The following is a 23,625-nucleotide window of genomic DNA, read 5'->3' on the forward strand; positions in this document are numbered from 1 at the left end:
TTAGAGCCAAGGAAGGTTTTGGAAGGTATTTCCCTCTGATTGTACCCAGCCAACTCTTTCACTGCAGATATCAAATGATTGAATTCGCAGGATAAATCAGTTCCTCTGCCTTTTGAATGGCAGTATTCTTCCGAGTCGTAAGAAGCAGTCGCCCAAGCTCCCTAAGCCTTGCCTTATGTAGTCATTCTGTTCTTTCTTGAGCCATTCAGATCATACAGGTGCTGTCCAAACTGCAGAAGAAGTTGGTCATTTTGAATTAATTGAGTAATTTCATCATATTTCATACAGGAAATAACAGTTTTCAAACCCTCTCCAATGTCACGAGCAACAGCAGTTTTCAGTGCACATTTGGATCGAACTCTCTGCTTCCCATTCTTGGAGTCTTCATTACTTTCTTTCTTTGCTGGGCATCTTCTCATGTGCTTCCACAGTGTTTTCTTAGCATAGAGTCCTTGGCAGTGATAACAGTGAATGAAATCAATGGCACCCCTGGATTTCCTTGGTCTATAGCAGGCCTGGAGCTCACCGGCTCCCCTCTTGACCACACTGGCATTATGGGCAAAGTTTCCACGTCTTCTAAGCATGTTCAACCTATTGCGTCTCTCTCGAATTTTTGGGAAATTGAAAGGCAAGAGCAACCTCTTCTACATTTTTATGTACAGCCTCCAGGTGTCGTGCAAGTTTTGATGTGGGTTGGAGACAATACAGACAATAGTTTCTCTTATTATACACACGGCGATTTCCAGACTTTAAAGGTGGTAACACTCTGATTGAGTCCGAAATCTCTTCAACTCTGCTTTTCTTTGGTGTACTTTCATTGCTATTTGTTGCACTTTGGGATAAGAACCTTCTCTTTCTTGGAGTTTCAGAGATCTTCTTAGGACTAATGGTAACATTTCTATTCACTGAAATTTCTGAAGAAATATCTTGTTTTGATGGCGATAAATGGGGTATCGCAGAGAAGGCAGAGGCTTCTTTGCAATTGGATTAAGAGGCACATCTTCGTCTTTCTGAGAGGAACTTCCTTCAGAGTCTGGAATATAATCAGCATCACTATAGTCTGTGTAATCAGATTCATCAAAAGATGTTTCTGTATATGTAGAGACCTTAAGGAAAAAACATCGATTTAATATTTAGGGCATAAGTGAAGCATTTGGGTTTGAAAAGTTTAAAAGTGGAAGCCATTTAAAGATCAACAGTAATATAAAAAAATACCTGTTTTTCTTGATGGCCTCTTTTTTAAGTATTCAACAGAGCAATTTTCAGGTTGAATTGGTGATGTGGAAAATACAGAAGGAACTCTTGCCTTAAAAAGGATTAACAAAAAGATTGAGTCTCTAGAAATATTATAATTATTACAATTTATTATTGTGGACTAAAAATCCAAATAAGGAAATAGTAAAAGTAATAGAAAAGTAAAAACAGTAAAAGTAATAAAAGTAATACTGGTACAACAAAAAATTCAAACTGTACATTTCTTTTTTGAATATGCCTTTTGTTTGTTGAAGGAGATGAAAAGGAATAATAACACTGAAGTAGACTGAACAGCAATGAACTATGTTAAATTTAAAGACTTGTTACCAGACTTTCGGTTACCTGCTGCTCTTTTTCCAATCTTTCGCTGGTCCTTAATTCCTCCAAGAAGGAACTATCAGATGAAGGTAGTGGCTATGAAGATTAAAAAAAAATGCATTATATAGTAGACAAATATTTGACATAAATCTTTTTGTCATTACATCACAATTCATACACTACCTGTCCCACTCATCAAACATCTGAATATCCCTTTTATAGGCTGCAAGTTGTAATGGTACCTGAATATCATGCTGAGAACTCATGTCAGTAGTATTTTCAGGCTGGGATTTTAGCTGTGAACAAGAACGTAAAATGGCATGTTAGTTTGTAAAAGAGAAAATCAAATCAGCAACAACTTTAAATATAAATGCTGCTGCCCGGCCAGAGTGTTGCATGTCCAGTACACTTAACATAAGAAATGTTGTCATCCATTACACAAATATATTCAAGCCTGTTTGTACACACTTGCTAAATAATCAAGTACAGTACTCACAAGAGCATCCAGTTTTGCCAGTTCCTGTGCTAGTTTTGCACGTTTCATTAAAATCATGGTGTAATGTTTTTCTTTAGCATTATGCTCCTCCTCTGCCATTCTGTGACGCAGCTTGGTTAACCGTGACTAAATAATTAAAAAAGAAAAAAAAAAAAGAGAAAAAAAGAAACAGTCATCTAGTTTGTATATTTTATTCAACTGAAAAAAGACATCTAATTTCACAAATGGATTGTTACCACACAATTATAACCATTCTAATCCATTAATTGCTTTTGAAGAAAAACTATTGTAACTTTGAAGCATTTGTTAAATCAATTTCAAGTTCTTGTTTAAAAATGTTATTGGTTAAGCATCACTAAAAGAGACAAAAATCTACAGTAAAATCTCTTTAGTGTTCATTTTGCTCCTGATTTTGATTGGTCAATGTCTTGTCTTTCGAAATCAATGCCAAAATGAAGGCTGTTAGAACATCACGGTCAATAACTGGATGAAATCTGTGGAATTTACTTAGACAGAAACTTTTTAAATGACTGAAAAATTAAGTTTACTGTACTGCTTGATAACTAGGATCGACTGGAATGTATATATGACTGAATTGAAATGATTTATTTCTTTATCTTTTGGTAAAGTGGCTCGAGACGTCATTTGTTGTGAATTAGAGCTATATAAATAACCTAAATTCAATTAGATTGATTTGTGAAGATGAAACTTGCCTGATGGCGGTGTTCATCATTGCCAGTTTGGTTGCTCACTTCAGGGGTAGAAGATTTGTCCTGAAAACAAAAACATAACTTCATTAAATCTACCAAAACATATCCAGATATAGTCCCAGCAACACCTCACTTTATTGACTTTTTGGGGACGTTTCTAACACAAATACACTCTCCTTTAAACCTAAATGAGGACAATCAAAAAGAAAGTCTACTGAGTGGAATGGATAAAACCATGACCCTCTGATTACTAAAAATCTGCTGCTATTAAGGCACGTTTTATTTTTTTAGGATAGATTTCTTCATTTTGGTCCTGATTTGGATTGGTATATGTCCTGTATTTTTAAATCTTAGACATATTGAATGACTTGTGCAGATGAAACTTACCTGATCGTGGTGTTCATCATTGCCAGTTTTGGTTGCTGACTTCAGGGTAGAAGATTCTCCTGAAACAAAGACATAAATTCATTAAAATCTACAAAACATATCCAGATATAGTCCCCAGCACGCCTCACTTTATTGACTTTGGGGACGTTTCTAACACAGATACACTCTCCTTTAACCTAAATGAGGACAATCACAGAGAAAGTCTACTGAGGGAATGGTTAAAAACATGAACCCTCTGATTACTAAAAATCTGCTGCTGTTAAGGCATGTTTTATGATTTTAGGATATATTCTTCATCTAGGGTCCTGATTTGGATTGGTATATGTCCTGTATTTTAAATCTTAAACATACTGAAGGACTTGTGCAGATGAAACTTACCTGAGCACAGTGTTCATCATTGGCAGTTTGGTTGCTCACTTCAGGGGAAGAAGATTTGTCCTGAAACAAAAACATAACTTCATTAAAAAGTACCAAAACATATCTAGACATAGTCCCCAGCACGCCTCACTTTATTGACTTTTGGGGACATTTCTAACACAAATACACTCTCCTTCATATCTCCTTCATATCAATATCAAGATGGCGCCGGTGAGGTCAGCAGCCGTCGTACCTGCTCCTACGCTTTGTTTGTATATATTAGGTTTAGCTTTAATTCTCGATTTTATAATTCCGCCTGCTCTGTGTCATATGTCGTATGACAGACAGACTCTTTTTAATATCAGAATACAGCACTCTGGCTGTATTCTGACACCTTTTTCTCCCGACCCGGCTTGGCCCCAGGAGATACTGCGTTTCCAGTGGGCCAGCTCAAACATAGGACGGCGCGGAGCACCCAGGTCACGGACAAGGCCCGAGGGAAAAGCGCCGGCGTAAGAGAGAGGCTGAGGCGCAGAGCGCACAAACGCCACTGCCGAGCATCCTGTTGGCTAATGTCCAGTCACTGGATAACAAGCTGGACGAACTCAGGGCCAGGATACAGTTTCAGAGGGACATAAGGGACTGCAACATCATCTGTCTCACGGAGACATGGCTGACCCCCCTCATACCGGACCATGCCGTACAGCCGTCGGAGTTCTTCAGTGTTCATCGCACGGACAGAACGAGTGAGTCTGGAAAATCAAGAGGAGGAGGTGTGTGCCTAATGATTAATAACAACTGGTGTGACAGTAGGAATGTTGTCCCTCTGAAACAATCATGTTCACCTAACCTGGAGCTCCTAACCCTGAAATGCCGCCCCCACTACCTGCCCCGCGAGTTCACTTCGGTCATCTTCAGCGCCGTCTATATTCCACCTCAGGCGGACACAAACACTGCACTATCCGAGCTACATGAGGCGATTTCCACCTATCAGGCTAACCAGCGTGATGCGGCTCTTATTGTAGCCGGGGACTTTAACAGTGCAAACTTGAAAAAGCTGATACCGGAGTTGATTCAACACATCGACTGCCCCACCAGAGGAGAGAGGACCCTAGACCACTGCTACTCTCCATTCAAAGAGGGCTACAAAGCAAAGTCTCTTCCGCCTTTTGGGAAGTCTGACCACACCGCTGTCCTTCTCATGCCGAAATACAAACAACGGCTCAGGCAGGAACCCCCTGCTGTGAGAGAAGTGACACGGTGGTCTGATCAAACAGAGGCCGCTCTGCAGGGTGCGTTGGATTCAACCGACTGGGACATGTTTCGCAGCAGCGCGGGCGGAGACATCGAGGAGTTTACGGAAACTGTTGTGGGATTTATTGGGAAGTTGTTGATGACACTTCACTTAGGAGGACCATCAGGACTTTTCCCAACCAGAAGCCGTGGGGTGGATAAATCTGTCCGCGACGCCCTGAGGTCCCGCACCGTTGCCTACAACTCTGGCCTCGCCTCTGGGAACATGGAGGACTACAAGGTTGCATCATACAACGTCCGCAGAGCGGTGAAAGAGGCTAAACATCGCTACGGCCGCAGACTGGAACAGCAACTACAACAGTCTGACTCCAGGGGACTGTGGCAGGGACTACGCACCATCACGGACTACAAAGCACCACACACACACCCGGTGAGTGCCGACGCTTCTCTGGCTGATGAACTCAACATCTTCTTTGCGCGCTTTGAGTCGGGAAGCCGACAGCCCGCTGCGCTCCCGGCCGGAGGGGTGGAGACACTCACTGTGACGGAGCGCGACGTGAGGAGGGCGTTTAGACGTGTAAACACTAGGAAAGCGGCTGGACCAGACGGTATTAGTGGACGTGTCCTTAAGACCTGCGCTGACCAGCTGGCACCTGTGTTTACACTGATATTCAACCTCTCACTGAAACTGTGTGTGATTCCCACCTGCTTTAAAAAGTCCATCATAGTCCCTGTCCCAAAGAAACCACACCCCAGCAGCCCCAATGACTTCAGGCCCATAGCGCTTACCTCTGTGGTGATGAAGTATTTTGAGAGACTCATCAAGACATTCATCACCTCCTCACTGCCCACCACCCTCGACCCACTACAGTTTGCATACTGGCCAGACAGATCCACAGATGACGCCATATCCTTCCTCCTCCACAAGACCCTTTCACACATAGACACTGGTAAGGGGAACTATGTGAGAGTGCTGTTTGTAGATTACAGCTCAGCATTCAACACCTTCGTTCCCTCCAGGCTGGTCTCTAAGCTGCTGGACCTGGGCCTGGGCCCATCCCTGTGCAGGTGGGTTCACAGCTTCCTGACCAGCAGACCACAGGTGGTACGAGTGGGTCACCTCACCTCATCCTCCCTCACCCTCAACACTGGATCCCCCCAAGGCTGTGTGCTCAGCCCTCTGCTGTACTCACTGTACACCCATGACTGCGAGGCCACGTCAGAGTCCAACGTCATCATCAAGTTTGCTGACGACACTGCTGTTGTGGGACTAATCTCTCACAATGAGGAGACAGCCTACAGGAGAGAGGTCTCCCGCCTGGAGAACTGGTGCCAGGAGAACCACCTCCTGCTCAACGTCAGCAAAACAAAGGAACTGATCGTGGACTTCAGCAGGAAGCAGCAGAGGGACTACCATCCACTTGTCATCAGTGGTGCTGAGGTGGAAAGAGTGGACACTTTCAAATACCTGGGAGTGACCATCTCACAGGACCTGTCCTGGACTCATCACATAAACATCACTGTGAAGAAGGCCAGACAGCGTCTCTACCTCCTCAGGCGGCTGAGAGACTTCAAGCTCCCACTCAAGGTGCTCAGGAACTTTTACACCTGCACCATCGAGAGCATCATGCGTGGGAGCATCACCACCTGGATGGGAAACTGCACCAAGCAGGACTTCATGGCCCTAAAAAGGGTGGGTCGTTCAGCTGAACGGACCATCAGAACCACCCTCCCCAACCTGCAGGACATTTACACCAAGCAGTGCAGGCTGAGGGCCATGAAGATCCTAAAACAGCCCAGCCACCCCGGACACTCTCTCTTCTCCCTGCTTCCATCAGGCCGGCGTTACCGCTGCCTGAGGACTAAGACTGAAAGGTTGAAGAAGAGTTTTTACCCACAAGCCATCCGTCTGCTCAACTCTGAGCCCTAACTGGACCATTATTGCACAATGTAAATATTATAATTTATAAAAGTGTGTATAGTGTATAGTATATAGAGTATAGTGTATAGTGTGAATTACTTTTTTTAAATTTTTATTCTTCTTATTTATATGTGTGTGTATATATGGTTGCAGGTACAAAATACATTTCACTGTGCATTGTACTGTGTATAACTGTGCATGTGACAAATAAACACTATCTTATCTTAATCTTAATCCTTTAACCTAAATGAGGACAATCAAAGAGAAAGTCCACTGAGGGAATAGATAAAACCATGAACCCTCTGATTACTAAAAATCTGCTGCTGTTAAGGCATGTTTTATGATTTTAGGATAGATTACTTCATCTAGGTTCTGATTTGGATTGGTATATGTCCTGTATTTTTAAATCTTAGACATACTGAAGGACTTGTGCAGATGAAACGTACCTGATGGCGGTGTTCATCATTGCCAGTTTGGTTGCTGACTTCAGGGGAAGAAGATTTGTCCTGAAAACAAAGACATAACTTCATTAAAATCTACCAAAACATATCCAGATATAGTCCCCAGCACGCCTCACTTTATTGACCTTTGGGGACTTTTCTAACACAAATACACTCTCCTTTAACCTAAATGAGGACAATCAAAGAGAAAGTCTACTGAGGGAATGGATAAAACCATGAACCCTCTGATTACTAAAAATCTGATGCTGTTAAGGCATGTTTTATGATTTTAGGATAGATTTCTTCATCTAGGTCCTGATTTGGATTGGTTTATGTCTTGTATTTTTAAATCTTAAACATACTGAAGGACTTGTGCAGATGAAACTTACCTGAGCGCAGTGTTCATCATTGCCAGTTTGGTTGCTCACTTCAGGGGAAGAAGATTTCTCCTGAAAACAGAAACATAACTTCATTAAAAAGTACCAAAACATATCTAGACATAGTCCCCAGCACGCCTCACTTTATCGACTTTTGGGGATGTTTCTAACACAAATACACTCTCCTTTAACCTAAATGAGGACAATCAAAGAGAAAGTCCACTGAGGGAATGGATAAAACCATGAACCCTCTGATTACTAGAAATCTGCCGCTGTTAAGGCATGTTTTATGATTTTAGGATATATTTCTTCATCTAGGTTCTGATTTGGATTGGTGTATGTCCTGTATTTTTAAATCTTAAACATACTGAAGGACTTGTGCAGATGAAACTTACCTGATCGTGATGTTCATCATTGCCAGTTTGGTTGCTGACTTCAGGGGTAGAAGATTTGTCCTTAAAAGAATGACATAAATTCATTAAAAACTACCAAAACATATTCAGATATAGTCCCCAGCACGCCTCACTTTATTGACTTTTGGGGACATTTCTAACACAAATACACTCTCCTTTAACCTAAATGAGGACAATCATAGAGAAAGTCTACTGAAGGAATGGATAAAACCATGAACTCTCTGATTACTAAAAATCTGCTGCTGTTAAGGCATGTTTTATGATTTTAGGATAGATTACTTCATCTAGGTCCTGATTTTGATTGGTATATGTCCTGTATTTTTAAATCTTAGACATACTGAAGGACTTGTGCAGATGAAACTTACCTGATGGCGGTGTTCATCATTGCCAGTTTGGTTGCTGACGTCAGGGGTAGAAGATTTGTCCTGAAAACAAAGACATAACTTCATTAAAATCTACCAAAACATATCCAGATATAGTCCCCAGCACGCCTCACTTTATTGACTTTTGGGGACGTTTCTAACACAAATACACTCTCCTTTAACCTAAATGAGGACAATCATAGAGAAAGTCTACTGAGGGAATGGATAAAACCATGAACCCTCTGATTACTAAAAATCTGCTGCTGTTAAGGTATGTTTTACAATTTTAGGATATGGTAAATGGTAAATGGACTAGCTCTTATATAGCGCTTTTCTACCCAATCAGAGCACTCAAAGCGCTTACACAACATGTTTTACATTTACCCATGCACTCACATTCATACAAGCACTTCCATGTTTCTACTAAGCTAAGTGCTTTTAATTAACTATCATTCACACACATTCATACTCCGACAGGACGGTCGGAGAGCAACTTGGGGTTAAGTATCTTGCCCAAGGATACATTGGCATGTAGCCTGGAGTAGCCTGGAATCGAACCGCTGACCTTCCGATCAGTAGGTGACCTGCTCTATCTACTGAGCTACAGCCACCCCATAGATAGATTACTTCATCTAGGTTCTGATTTGGATTGGTATATGTCCTGTATTTTTAAATCTTAGACATACTGAAGGACTTGTGCAGATGAAACGTACCTGATGGCGGTGTTCATCATTGCCAGTTTGGTTGCTGACTTCAGGGGAAGAAGATTTCTCCTGAAAACAAAAACATAACTTCATTAAAAAGTACCAAAACATATCTAGACATAGTCCCCAGCACGCCTCACTTTATCGACTTTTGGGGATGTTTCTAACACAAATACACTCTCCTTTAACCTAAATGAGGACAATCATAGAGAAAGTCTACTGAGGGAATGGATAAAACCATGAACCCTCTGATTACTAAAAATCTGCTGCTGTTAAGGCATGTTTTACGATTTTAGGATAGATTACTTCATCTAGGTTCTGATTTGGATTGGTATATGTCCTGTATTTTTAAATCTTAGACATACTGAAGGACTTGTGCAGATGAAACTTACCTGATGGCGGTGTTCATCATTGCCAGTTTGGTTGCTGACTTCAGGAGTAGAAGATTTGTCCTGAAAACAAAGACATAACTTCATTAAAATCTACCAAAACATATCCAGATATAGTCCCCAGCACGCCTCACTTTATTGACTTTTGGGGACGTTTCTAACACAAATACACTCTCCTTTAACCTAAATGAGGACAATCACAGAGAAAGTCTACCGAGGGAATGGTTAAAACCATGAACCCTCTGATTACTAAAAATCTGCTGCTGTTAAGGCATGTTTTATGATTTTAGAATAGATTTCTTCATCTAGGTCCTGATTTGGATTGGTTTATGTCCTGTATTTTTAAACCTTAAACATACTGAAGGACTTGTGCAGATGAAACTTACCTGAGCGTGGTGTTCATCATTGCCAGTTTGGTTGCTGACTTCAGGGGAAGAAGATTTGTCCTTAAAACAAAAACATAACGTCATTAAAAAGTACCAAAACATATCTAGACATAGTCCCCAGCACGCCTCACTTTATCGACTTTTGGGGATGTTTCTAACACAAATACACTCTCCTTTAACCTAAATAAGGACAATCAAAGAGAAAGTCTACTGAGGGAATGGATAAAACCATGAACCCTCTGATTACTAAAAATCTGCTGCTGTTAAGGCATGTTTTATGACTTTAGGATAGATTACTTCATCTAGGTCCTGATTTGGATTGGTTTATGTCCTGTATTTTTAAATCTTAGACATACTGAAGGACTTGTGCAGATGAAACTTACCTGATGGCGGTGTTCATCATTGCCAGTTTGGTTGCTGACTTCAGGGGTAAAAGATTTGTCCTGAAAACAAAGACATAACTTCATTAAAATCTACCAAAACATATCCAGATATAGTCCCCAGCACGCCTCACTTTATTGACTTTTGGGGACATTTCTAACACAAATACACTCTCCTTTAACCTAAATGAGGACAATCACAGAGAATGTCTAGCGAGGGAATGGTTAAAACCATGAACCCTCTGATTACTAAAAATCTGCTGCTGTTAAGGCATGTTTTATGATTTTAAGGATAGATTTCTTCATCTAGGTCCTGATTTGGATTGGTATATGTCCTGTATTTTAAATCTTAAACATACTGAAGGACTTGTGCAGATGAAACTTACCTGAGCGTGGTGTTCATCATTGCCAGTTTGGTTGCTCACTTCAGGGGAAGAAGATTTGTCCTTAAAACAAAAACATAACGTCATTAAAAAGTACCAAAACATATCTAGACATAGTCCCCAGCACGCCTCACTTTATCGACTTTTGGGGATGTTTCTAACACAAATACACTCTCCTTTAACCTAAATAAGGACAATCAAAGAGAAAGTCTACTGAGGGAATGGATAAAACCATGAACCCTCTGATTACTAAAAATCTGCTGCTGTTAAGGCATGTTTTATGATTTTAGGATAGATTACTTCATCTAGGTCCTGATTTGGATTGGTTTATGTCCTGTATTTTTAAATCTTAGACATACTGAAGGACTTGTGCAGATGAAACTTACCTGAGTGCAGTGTTCATCATTGCCAGTTTGGTTGCTCACTTCAGGGGTGGATTTGTCCTTAAAAGAATGACATAAATTCATTAAAAACTACCAAAACATATCCAGATATAGTCCCCAGCACGCCTCACTTTATTGACTTTTGGGGACATTTCTAACACAAATACACTCTCCTTTAACCTAAATGAGGACAATCACAGAGAAAGTCTACTGAGGGAATGGATAAAACCATGAACCCTCTGATTACTAAAAATCTGCTGCTGTTAAGGCATGTTTTATGATTTTAGGATAGATTACTTCATCTAGGTCCTGATTTAGATTGGTATATGTCCTGTACTTTTAAAACTTAGACATACTGAAGGACTTGTGCAGATGAAACTTACCTGATGGCGGTGTTCATCATTGCCAGTTTGGTTGCTGACTTCAGGGGAAGAAGATTTCTCCTGAAAACAAAAACATAACTTCATTAAAAAGTACCAAAACATATCTAGACATAGTCCCCAGCACGCCTCACTTTTTTGACTTTTGGGGACGTTTCTAACAGAAATACACTCTCCTTTAACCTAAATGAGGACAATCACAGAGAAATTCTACTGAGGGAATGGATAAATCCATGAACCCTCTGATTACTAAAAATCATATAGAAATACAAATACACTCTCCTTTAACCTAAATGAGGACAATAAATCAAAATCCGGCTGAGGGCACTGATAAATAAAATTAACTCTCTGATTTTTAAAGAATTGCTTGTATTAAGGTATGCTCCATGACTTTTGGATAGATTTCTCTGTCTCTGTACTGATACTGATTGGTAGGTTTTCTGTTGCTTTAAAACATTGACATAATGAAGGATTTCAGAACATCATGCTTACAAGAGTGTGGGTTGTTTTGGACAATAAATAATAGATTCTTTGGTGATGCAGTAGTTGTTATGATTTGGCCATGGATTTCTTCATCCAAATTTGAATTCTAAATTGCTCTGTATCCTGTCTTTTCCAAAGTGACATGAGGATTTCAGAACATTGCATTTACCTGCATTCATTTGTTGTCATCTACTGCTACTAGAAAGTTAATAAATAAAACCAAAAATCTCAAGAGCCTATAATTGCAGTCTGTGACTATGCAAAACAATTTTTTGTGCTGAATATATCTTTTATTTAAAACTATCAGATAGATAACTATTTACATGTGTAGAGTTAATTTATACTATGGGCCATTCAAACATCAGCAAAGCAATTGCCAAAATGTGTACTGACATTCAAAACACTGATACCTAGTTAAAATAAAAACAAGACTTTAAATCTCAGTGTTAAAAATAAGAACACCTTGATCTGAAGAATTTTTATGTGTTTTAAATGCACAGTTTATGTATATGTTTGAGTCAAATTAAAATATGGCAAAACATATCTCATTTTACATTGTGTGCAGTAAATTGGCTTACCATCTTGCGCCAAGGCCAATCAGCTTTTCCGTAGTTATAAGTTATTTCTTCTCCTGGTTCAATGTCTCGGAGGGCAAACAGGCAAAGATGTGGTATCCCTTCAACTTCAACTGTTTTCATCTTACAGTTAGGCCTTCGGTGGTCATCGTTCACTAGTCGTCCCAGTGACTTGTCTTCAATAGAAGCATCAATGCTTGAAGAAAACAGCATCAACATCAGAGTAAATCAGTAAGATGTATATCAGATGTCTATATCAAATGAATTACAGGTAGTTGCTAAAATTGTATTGTATTACCTTTGCATAGTTTTTAAGATCTTGGGACAACCCATTTTAAAAGTATAACATAGGTCCATAATATATTGTAATATGAAATATATCTTACCACCAGCAGGTCCCTTTCCATTTGAAATCAAACAAAAAAACTTCCACTGTATCATTGAATTTATCTCTTTGAAGGTAAGGATCCACTTTAGAAAGCTTTCCACGGTATTCAAGGATAAAATCTCCCTGTTTGAAAAGCTGTGTGGCAATTACACCACGACCTTTAAAAGAAGAAAATATTGGTCTTTTTTTTAAAAAGTTTATTGGTGATCTAACTTTGCAAATGTAAAAATGACACCATACCTTTGCATGGGTTGATGAACTGTTCTGTTAGACCAGTCTTGTCAATTTTCAGCTTAATATAGTATTCTGCGTCATGTTGAGGTTGAACTCTTCTTCTCCTTATAGATGTTTTCATTGTTACTATCAAACCTGTTTTCTCTCTGTAAAGAGGGATTTAAAAACCTTGTTATTCCCCTGGTTCCCTATCAAAGCGCATGATAACATTGCTCAAGCAGAAATAGAAGATGGAACTATATAGAGTATTATATACTTTTAAAGATTACATATTACGTTGAAATTTAACATTTCTACTTTTAAGTTACAGTTCACTGCAAAGCCCCAGAAGATAAATAAGACCCTGCAGCTTATGTGTGTCACATTGTTTAAAGAAAAAAATGATAGTGCTGTTCATGATGCTCAGTGAGTTTTGCTGTTTAATTAGCACCTCTTAATTAACCTCATGGTTAGCTTGCACATTAAATTTGTAAGGCTGCTAATACACTTATGTTTTCAAATTGGAATCATCATAGCATAGAAAGCTAAAATGACCTAAACTATTTAAAGTTTGTTTGTCAAAGACCAAGTTTAACCAAAAAAGCCTTAGCTAAGCTAAACGAAGCTAAGTTAAGCTAAGCGAAGCTAAGTTAAGCTAAGCGAAGCTGATTTAAGCTAAGCGAAGCTGATTTAAGCTAAGCGAAGCTAAGCTAAGCAGCTCTGAATGTCTAATTTACATGTGGCTAACTAATTCCGGCTAATTAGCTTAAACTCATTTTCTAAATTTTCAAGGGCACACCTAGCTAACTAACAGAGAGTCAGAAAAAAAAACCATCAGGGGAAAAATACTGAAATTTCATGTTTTGGTAGATTTTGCTTTTCAGACACTACCTTGTTATAAAAAATTGGTCTAAAGGTCTAAATCTACTTTTCATACCTTTAAACTTGCTCCACATGCTGCTGCTCTCCAGTGCTCACCGCCATGACTGTAGCAAAGGCCTACCGTGACATTGAGGCCTGACCATACCTCCTCGCCCCTCCCCTGCTGTCCTTCCCTCTTGCTGTAAGGACAGCAGGGCCAATATAAAAAAAAACAAAAATCTTTTGTTTGCAAAAACAATCCAACTGTTGCCTTAAGTATCACTTTTATATTTTAAATGTTTTAATAATATGGCTTTACTTATTTATTGTTGTTGATGTTATTGCTCCATTTTATCAAAACAGTGTAACAATATGTAAAGAGTAATATTAGGTCGTAATTATATTCTATCTTAGATTGAAATAGTTTTTTACATATTCAAATAAAGTTGATAAGTAAAATTAAATAAATAAAAATAAATTACAGAACTACATTGCTAATAAATAAAAGAAGCTAAATAAAGAGTTTAGCATGTAGTCCAGGAGTCACCAACCTTTTGGCTGCTAAGAGCTACTTCGTGGGTACTAAGTGATACGAAGGGCTACCAAATTGATACATACAGCTTTTTAAAAATTATATCACTTAATGATTTATCTAATTTTGGAACAACTCCACGGGCTACTCATACTACTTGGTGCCCAGGGAGAACCAGGTTGGTGACTCCTGATGTAGTCATTTAAAATTCTGGGATATTGGTATGTTCAATTAAGTACAAGAAGAAGAAGAAGAAGAAGAAGAAGAAGAAGAAGAAGAAGAAAGAAGAAACAGCCTTTATTGTCCCACAGAGGGGAAATTTGGGTGTAACAGCAGCCGCAGTTATTATAAATATAAATAAAAATATAACAATTTACACTATTAAGAAAAGAATATATATATATATATATAAAATCAACAAACAAGATTAACCTTAATACTACTAATAATAACACTATATACAATGTACATGATGTGCCTGTGTGTTGAACCTTAACAGGCCGGACTATTTACAGTATATTATATATTATCCTACATTGTGTAGGCTATTGTGGTTTTTGTTGGGAGCAGTGATGGTTATAAAGTCTTACAGCTGCTGGGAGGAAGGATCTGCGGTAACGCTCCTTTGTGCATTTAGGATGCAGCAGTCTGTCACTGAAGGAGCTCTCCAGCTCAGCAACAGTTTCATGCATGGGATGGGAGACCTTGTCCATCAGTGATGTTATTTTGGTCAGAGTCCTTCTGTCTCCCACCACCTGCACTGAGTCGAGAGGACATCCTAGGACAGAGCTGGCTTTCCTGATGAGCTTGTCTATCCTCTTCCTCTCAGCTGTAGACAAGCTGCTGCTCCAACATACTGCTGCATAGAAGATGGCTGATGCCACCACAGAGTCATAGAAGGTCTTCAGGAGTGTCCCCTGCACTCCAAAAGACCTCAGCCTTCTCAGCAGGTAGAGTCTGCTCTGACCCTTCCTGTAGAGCGCATCAGTGTTATGAGTCCAGTCCAGTTTATTGTTTAGGTGAACACCCAGGTACTTATAAGAGTCCACTATCTCAATGTCCACTCCCTGGATGTTCACCGGTGTCCGTGTGGTGGGTCTGCGCCTGCGGAAATCCACCACCAGCTCCTTGGTTTTAGCAGCGTTGATCAGGAGGTGGTTCCGCTGGCACCAGTCCACAAAGTCCTGAGTCCACTGTCTGTACTCTGAGTCATCCTCACCTGTGATGAGGCCAACTATGGCAGAGTCGTCAGAGAACTTCTGCAGATGGCAGCGTGGGGAGTTGATGGAGAAGTCTGCAGTGTAGAGGGTGAAGAGGAACGGTGCCAGCACAGTTCCCTGTGGGGCCCCCGTACTGCAGACCAGCCTGTCAGAGACACAGCCCTGTGTCCTCACGTACTGTGGGCGGTCAGTGAGGTAGTCCAGTATCCACTCGGAGATGTGATGGTCCACTCCTGACAGTTCCAGCTTGTCTCTCAGAAGTCCTGGCTGGATGGTGTTAAAAGCACTGGAGAAATCAAAGAACATGATCCTCACAGTGCTTCCAGGCTTCTCCAGGTGGGTCAGAGCTCGGTGCAGGAGGTAGATGATGGCGTCATCCACCCCGATGCCAGGCCGGTAGGCGAACTGCAGCGGGTCCAACGAAGACGACACCATGAGGCGTAGATGGTTGAGGACCAGCCTCTCGAGGGTCTTCATTAGATGCGATGTCAGGGCTACCGGCCTGTAGCTGCTAAGATCCTTTGGATGTTTGGTCTTTGGTACCGGTACCACACAGGAGGTCTTCCACAGTTGTGGTACTTTCCCCAGCTTCAAGCTCAGGTTGAACATGTATCCCATGATGCCACACAGCTGATCTGCACAGCACCTCAGGAGCCTGGAGCTGATGCCGTCTGGACCAGCAGCCTTTCGCACCTTGATTTTACGTAGCTCCTTCCTCACATGATGAGTTGAGAGGGATAAGATGGAGGTGGGGGATGGGGGTTGTGAGATGGAGTCCTCAGAAGTGAAGGGGGTGGGTGATGGCTGAGAGCTGAGAGGTGTGAGGTCCCAAGAAGAAGAAAGGTTGGCAGTCATTAAAGATGGTGGGGCTGACAGCAGGGGGGACTGGGCTGGGGGAGGGGTAGGTGGCTGGTCAAACCTGTTAAAGAACTGGTTCAGGTTGTTCACCCACTCTAAGTCTCCCACAACCCTAGGGCTTGGTTTGTGGCCTGAAATTGAGTTCAAACTCCTCCAAACCCCACTGATGTTGCTCTGCTGTAGCTGGTCCTCCATCTTCTTCCTGTAGATGTTTTTTCCATCCCTGATTTTCCTTCTCAGATCCTTCTGCACGGCTCTCAGCTCCTCCTTATTTCCTGATCTAAAGGCTCTCTTCTTCTCCTTCAGGAGAGCCTTTATTTCAGAGTTGATCCAGGGTTTGTTGTTTGAAAAACACCGTACCCTCCTGGTGGGCACAGTGTTTTCCACGCAGAAATTGATGTAATCAGTGATGCAGTCCGTGATGCTGTCGATGTCCTCCCCATGAGGGGCACAAAGCTCTTCCCACACAGTGGAGCTAAAGCAGTCTCTCAGAGCTTCTTCAGTCTCCTCAGACCATTTCTTCACTGTGTGTGTCACAACTGGTTCTCTGTGTACCAAGGGTTTGTACACAGGCTGGAGATGAACCAGGTTGTGATCTGAGCCCCCCAGGGGAGGCAGAGGTGATGAGCTGTATGCCTCCTTGATGTTGTAGACATCAAGGAGGATGTACAAGATGTAGTTTTTAATAAATTATATCTGCTTTAGTATTTACAGAAACAGCTGCATTTGAGGGTCAACAATGAGACAGCCACCAAATCAGGAACGGTTTTACAGTGTCTCAGGCAATACTTTGCTGCTCATTTCGGTGGATCCCAATGTGTTCCCAGGCCAAAAGGGATATATAGTCTCTCCAGCAAACTCTAGATTTTCTCTGGGGAGATCCCAGTCACTGGGATGTGCCCAGAGAAGTACCAAGTGGACAACCTGATCACATGCTAAACCACCTCAGTTGACTAATTTCAGTGTGGTGGAGCAGTTTCTTTCCTTTGAGCTCCACCAGACAGAGTTCTTCACCCTATCTCTAGGGCACAGTCCAGCCACCCTACAGAAGAAACTAATTTTGTCCCTTGAATCCAGGATTTAATTTTTTCTTTTATTTTTAGACTCTTCATTGTCACAAGGGCACCTAGTGGTAGCTGGTTTAGGATGAAAGGATGTGTTGTTTGTTTTCATCTTACTGTCAGGTGTTTTTTTTTTTTCCAGTGTAGAATACCAAACCAGAGCTAGTGGTCTCCAAAGCCTTATATACACAAGCTGTAATCAAACAAATTAATGGCATCACAGTTTTATCATTAGCTCTGGATACTGCTTAATATTTGGTGTTTTGATTGTTTGCAATTTTGCTATGGTGACTGATGCCAATTAATGGTAGCTTATCGTATAGGAGGAGCTTACCATGTTAAGCCTGGATTAAAAGCTCCTGCATGAGGGTTGTGCAGTTTGAACCTCAAGAGGCACAGGGTGCCAGAGCTTCATATCCAGGGCAGTCTTGTAATTATGATATGAATTTAGTTCAATTATTTGAAGGGTTTTGGATCGTTTTCTCTTTATTGTTCAGCTCTTAACCAAATTAGGTTAGCTAGTAATTAGGTTTTATGTACTAATGTTGCATGCCTAAAAGGTGTTAACACTGAAATTCAAATTTAGCTTAGCTCTTTCTCCAAACTTCAGATTACTGTTCCAAATCTTAAATGAAATTTAACTGAAATTTCAGAAACATCTAAAATAGGTTGTAACACCAGTATCAAGGATGTTCGGTAATTCATGTAAAGCCCCAGCATAGATCTCCTATTATTCTGTATATAAAAAAGTGCAAGCAAATATGAACAGAAACTGCACCAATATTTTTGTGTAACTGCTTCACATCATTATAATTGCTTCTCGTGAAATATTAAAAATAGTTTTTGGGCACAGTTACAAAATCACATCAATCGATCCTTTTTGGATGTTCCAGTGTCCTCCATCTAGTTGCCAAAAAATCAAATCAAAATTGTTTGATGAGGAAAATATGAGTTTTATTAATACAAAACAGTTCATACCAAAGATAGTTAAAAGAGCTTTTCAACAAAGAACAGCATATTAAAGGAAATGTTACATTAAAATGTAATACATTAAAATAATTTAAAGGCACTAAAAAGAAAACCACATTTTAGTTAACAATCAGTTATGCAAATTTTCTTTTTTAAATTAATTCTCTAACCTTGTTAATAATTCTTTTTTTCTCTCTCTTTAGAAAGTATACCTAAATATGTCATTATTTAAAGTAATTGTGTTATGTTAGGTAAATTGCTGGAGGAAAAAGGATGAAATATAATGTTCACAGTAAACACTAAACATAGGCTTGGAGTAGTCAGACCTTTAAAAGTTTATTTACACCACCAAAGAGTCCATTTTATTTGTTTTTAAGTCATTACATGGCTGTGCTCCACCTTATCTCTCTGAGTTTCTGCACTTAAATGCTCCTTCCCAGTCACTCCGATCAGCTGACCAACTGCACCTTGATGTGCCGAGGACACAGCGGAGGCTCAGAGGAGACAGAGGCTTTGCTGTGGCAGCTCTTAGACTCTGGAATTCACTGCCATTGGGCATTAAACAGGCCTCGTCACTGGCCACTTTTAAATCTGCTCTTAAGACATATCTTTTTCATTTGGCCTTTGACTAGTATGAGCTGCTGTTTTGTTTTGTTTTATTTTATTTATTTTTTAGGATAAACTGTGTATTTTATAGTTTTTATTTATTTTATTCTATTTATGTAAAAATTTATTTATATATTTTTTTAAATTACCTTTTTAAATTTTATCTTGTCTTGTCCTGATGTGTTTTATGTACAGCACTTTGGTCAGTGGTTACTGTTTTTAAAGTGCTTTATAAATAAACTTGGCTTGGCTTGGCTTGGCTTGGCAAAGTAATAAGCATACAGTTTTTTTGACACCAACATTTAGAGTTAGACAGTATAGCTAATGCTAACGACACAGTTCAATGCTAACATACCCCTGGCATATTCTTTTTATATTTAGTACAAATTTAGAAAGCTATTTTAAGTTTTTTAGAAAGGTTTTAAACTGCTTAGGACTTTTTTTAATCAGGAAAATTATGGCCTACTATTTGGTCTTAAAGATAAGTTAACTTTAAATAATAAATAATTATCATCAGGCAAAAGTTGAGCTCTCCGTTGGGTCCTAAACAATTTCACACACTTCCACTAGGGGGCAACATAGAGTTATACACAGATTGTGAGAAATTACGAGGGAAAGCTCATACACACACACAAAAAAACCGAAAAATGTCACTTTTAGGGACAGTGGAGATTTTTGGATTAAAATATGTTTTAGAGCATGCTGATCACTGTAAGGGGCAAATCTAATTGGGGACGGTGGTTTTGGTCCCCAAAGGCAATGGAGCCCCCAATTGACTGGTGTGTGAGCTGATCCAAGTCCCCAATTTTGACAGAAGCAAACTCACACACACACACACACACACACACACACACACACACACACACACACACACACACACAGTAGCGGGAGTCATAAACATTGAAGACGACGTGACAAAGAACAGATGAAAACTAAGGGCTTAAATACACAATAGGTAATCAGGGCAAGAGGAAACAGCAGGGCACAGCAGGTGAAGCAAATGAAACTAATAACACAGGGGAAGCAAAACTAAAACACAAAGCACAGGGAAAACAAGACTGGCAAAATAAAACAGGAAGTGACTAACCAAGGTACACGCAGACTAAACACGGGGGACTGGCACACAGACACGGGACGGAGACGCAGACTAGTCACAACACTAGGAATAAAACTCAATATGAAAACACAGGAGGTCAGGGTTAAGACAAAATGACAAAACAGACACAAGACCATAGATGCAGGGGACACAGGGACAAAGGGAACAAGAACATCAAAACAAACTGGGAAATAAAAACTCAGGGAAAATAAAACTAAACACAAAACACTGGGCAGACGGCCCAGGACCATGACAGATAATACTACAACTTGATGTTTATGTTGGATTTAGTACAGATACAAAAAGGTGCCAGTAGTGTCTTCTAGGTAGCTCCTAATTACCTGTTGAAGTTTCTCACCTGACCTCATGTGCACATTGCTCGAGGCTTGTCTGCCAGATTAGATGTGATACGACCACTGGTTGCTAGAGAAACGTGTATTCCCCAACTGATTGGCAGTTGCTAGCTGTCGCTGGGTGAAACTGGTTGCAATGAAGGTGCCACACCAAAAATCAATCAGTTATTGCTTTGGTTGAATATCATAAAATACAGACGTCACTGCTAGCAACAGTCACATCTTTCTTTAACTATTCAAACATAAAAGGCAAACTGCTGAAACCCCCCCAAAACAATCATGTCTGCTTTAAAAAAAAACCTTAACAATATCTGCCATCAAATGACATCTCAAAGAAGAAATATGTTGGTTGTTTTGATTTTGGCAGGTCGCTCCTGAGTCCAAGGTGATAGTTTTTCTTACCTGCTGTCATAAAGATACATCATAAAAAGTCTTGGCTCTAAGTTTAGGTCTTGCTGGAGTTTTTCATGTTTGCCTGTCTTGCTCTCAGCTGACATCTGAACCTCTTGAGAAATGTCTGTGTGTGACCACAGAAACGTCTCTGTCCAGTCTAACAAGGCCCGCGCATCAAAGATGGCCGTAGATGTCTAATAGACGGGTGCGAATATCTGGGGGCAAAGGAATGTAACATGTCAAAAATAGATACACAAGCTGAATGGCTTATTCCTGAAGAATCCCCCCCTTGCTAGTAATCCTTCAGGGTTTTTTTTTTTTCCACACTCTAAAGAGTGTTACGGGAAAAAGGGTGTTTAATTGTGTATGTTCTGCTGACAAAATGTTTGCTAAGTTTTTCTGTACCACTTTACAGGCCCCTGACCAAAGCTGTTGGTGCAGCAACTTCTTAGTTTGTCTATTGTCTCTTATGTCACTCAGGTTTATTACCCATTTCAAGTGGGAGAAAACTGGTCTTTAAATGCTGCTGGATCTAAACCTCAATTGCTCTCAGGGTCACTTGATATGTATTCTTTAACTTACCCTTGATGGTTTTTACCCTCTGTTTCCCTCTTGTGACTGAAGTTGTGGAAAAAGTTCCAAAGTCACAGCAATAAGTAGTTTCTGTACCAACTGTCACTGCAAGCAATGAGGTTATAACACCATGGTGTATACACAGTCTAAACAAAGCAGGAATTCAATTTAAAATCAAAGTAAAGCTCAGTAAGGGCACTTTGAAGAGAAGACTGAATTATTTATTGACTTAATTACTGCGCTTCTTTTCCTTTGGAGAAGAAGGGAGTAATAATCCACTCCTGAACTTCTGATGAGGACACTGGGTTGAGGTTTTCTCACCCATGCGTTTTTTTTTCACTGTAACAACCGCTGTTAAAGGTAGCAGACTGTGTAAAACATACACTATTTGCTATGTAACTGTATATTCCACTGATACAATGCTTAACAGCTGTGTGTGGAAGAAAGCAGCCGAGACAGCTTGGAGTTAGAGGCTGGGCTTTTTACCAATGTAAACTAGTCTTGAAATGTCACTATTTCTTTCTGCCCCACAGCCAACAAAAACCAACTCATGACATCACATCTCCACCCTTAAGCTTCCCCAATGGCAAAAAGGTAACATTTAGTATAAAGCCTTTGGTTTGTTTGAAGTTTCTTCGATCAAACTCAATGTATAAAGGCTGAAAAATTGTTTTTGTGATTCAGTCACATGTACTAGTCTACATAGTTGATTAAAGGAATAATTTGACAGACTGGAATACAACTAACTTTCTGAGAAAATTTATATCACACAAAATGGAAAAAGATCTAGCCTACGTCTGCCCAAATCAACAAAATTTGCATAGAAAATTTAAAATCTTTAATGCTATTTAGTTCATCTTTATTTTACCCATCCTAAGGACTGCTGCAGTAAGCAGCTAAAAGCAAACTTTCCATGAGCGTTGACTTAGCATGTTTTTGATAGCATGAGAAACACTCGCCAAAAAGCAGTGAAAATGAAATGTGAAAAATGCGATGCAAACCGGAAACTGAGACCACTCGCCTTCAAAGTTAAAATTGTGCCTTTTGAAATGTATTGCTTGCAGCTGTTACTTTGAAGGCGGATGCTCTCCCTTTCCAGTTTGTGTTGCATTTTTTTTTTCAAGTTGCACTACTACTGCTCAGAGAGTAAATGTTAAGTGTTTGCAGACGAGTCGGCATTTTCCATGCAAACTATGGGCGACTGCAGCAATTTGCTAGTAACCAAAGCAATCACAGCAAGGTTTTTGGTGCAGCGCCCTCTTTGTGTTTTCACCTGGCGACAACCAGCAGCCACTATGAACCAGTCACCAATTGACTGGGGAATACACATTTTTCCCTTGCAACTGGAGTTTGCATGGGGGTTTCCAAATACTCTCTAGATTTGTTTGACTAAGCTAATAAATTTTTATTCAAATCGATGTCAAGTGAGATCTTGCAGATTGTTAACTTAGATTAGCATCAGCTGGGCAAAACCATAGACTATATAAAAGATGGCTATAACCATGTGACACTTCCTATTGGTTCTGGAATCCACAGTTTGAACCCTCATCCTTTGCTTGTTTTCTCGAGCCAGCAGTTACCACCTTTGGATAAAAAGGTGACGACCTAAGTCATCAGCCACTTTGAGCTAGCTTGGTTAGTGATCTGCATCCATAAACTGAGTGGATGCAAAGCACAGACACACGTCTGCAAAATAACGCTATGTAATAGAATCAGCAAACTGAAGCACCAACTTCTTGGATGTTCTGTACCACACATAAAGCTGTAATATTAGTCAGATAATTCCATTAAAAAGCTTCACAGGCACCAATGCGACAAACACAGCCAAGAGGTCCAGTTCTGTGACTCGAATTAGCAGAGGACAGGTCTAGCAGACACACATCCATAATTGCAGCATCCAGATGCATGAGTTATAAAAAAACCAATCACCCACCTAGAGTGGTCATGAAGTCAGAAACTATCCAGAGAGGATAGTTTTTTGGATTCTCAGCAAGTAAGCAAAAACAACAAGCTATTTATTTACATCACACTTAAAAGGCCACACAGTGAATGCTCAGCCAAATGTAAACCATCAAGATAGCCCTGTTAAAAATTATAAATGTAGGCAATCCACTGCTATACACTGTAACTTTTCAAACTGTTCTGAAAAC

General features: G+C 40.1%; 2 protein-coding genes and 1 long non-coding RNA gene across 3 annotated transcripts in view; 1 reads left to right on the forward strand and 2 right to left on the reverse strand.

Moving 5' to 3' along the window:
• Positions 1–23,625, forward strand: part of pi15a (peptidase inhibitor 15a) — a 63,568-nt gene that overhangs the window by 36,994 nt on the left and 2,949 nt on the right. The gene's annotated exons all lie outside the window — the stretch shown is intronic.
• LOC115799612 (uncharacterized) lies at positions 1,216–2,175 on the reverse strand. Its single transcript, XR_004021610.1, has 4 exons — positions 2,069–2,175; positions 1,756–1,868; positions 1,597–1,668; positions 1,216–1,306 (listed from the first exon to the last, which is right to left on the reverse strand). It is a non-coding gene; the product is annotated as an uncharacterized LOC115799612 (long non-coding RNA).
• On the reverse strand, positions 3,207–14,349 carry LOC115799867 (histone-lysine N-methyltransferase set-1-like). The gene is made up of 11 exons (XM_030757169.1): positions 13,891–14,349; positions 12,981–13,120; positions 12,739–12,898; positions 12,356–12,548; positions 9,386–9,445; positions 9,003–9,062; positions 7,910–7,969; positions 7,527–7,586; positions 7,144–7,203; positions 3,544–3,603; positions 3,207–3,224 (listed from the first exon to the last, which is right to left on the reverse strand). Exons 2-11 carry the CDS (start codon positions 13,093–13,095, stop codon positions 3,207–3,209), a joined length of 846 nt encoding a protein of 281 aa, XP_030613029.1. The 5' UTR covers positions 13,096–13,120; positions 13,891–14,349.

Source organism: Archocentrus centrarchus, chromosome 20 (assembly GCF_007364275.1).
Source record: "Archocentrus centrarchus isolate MPI-CPG fArcCen1 chromosome 20, fArcCen1, whole genome shotgun sequence".
NCBI lineage: Eukaryota > Metazoa > Chordata > Actinopteri > Cichliformes > Cichlidae > Archocentrus > Archocentrus centrarchus.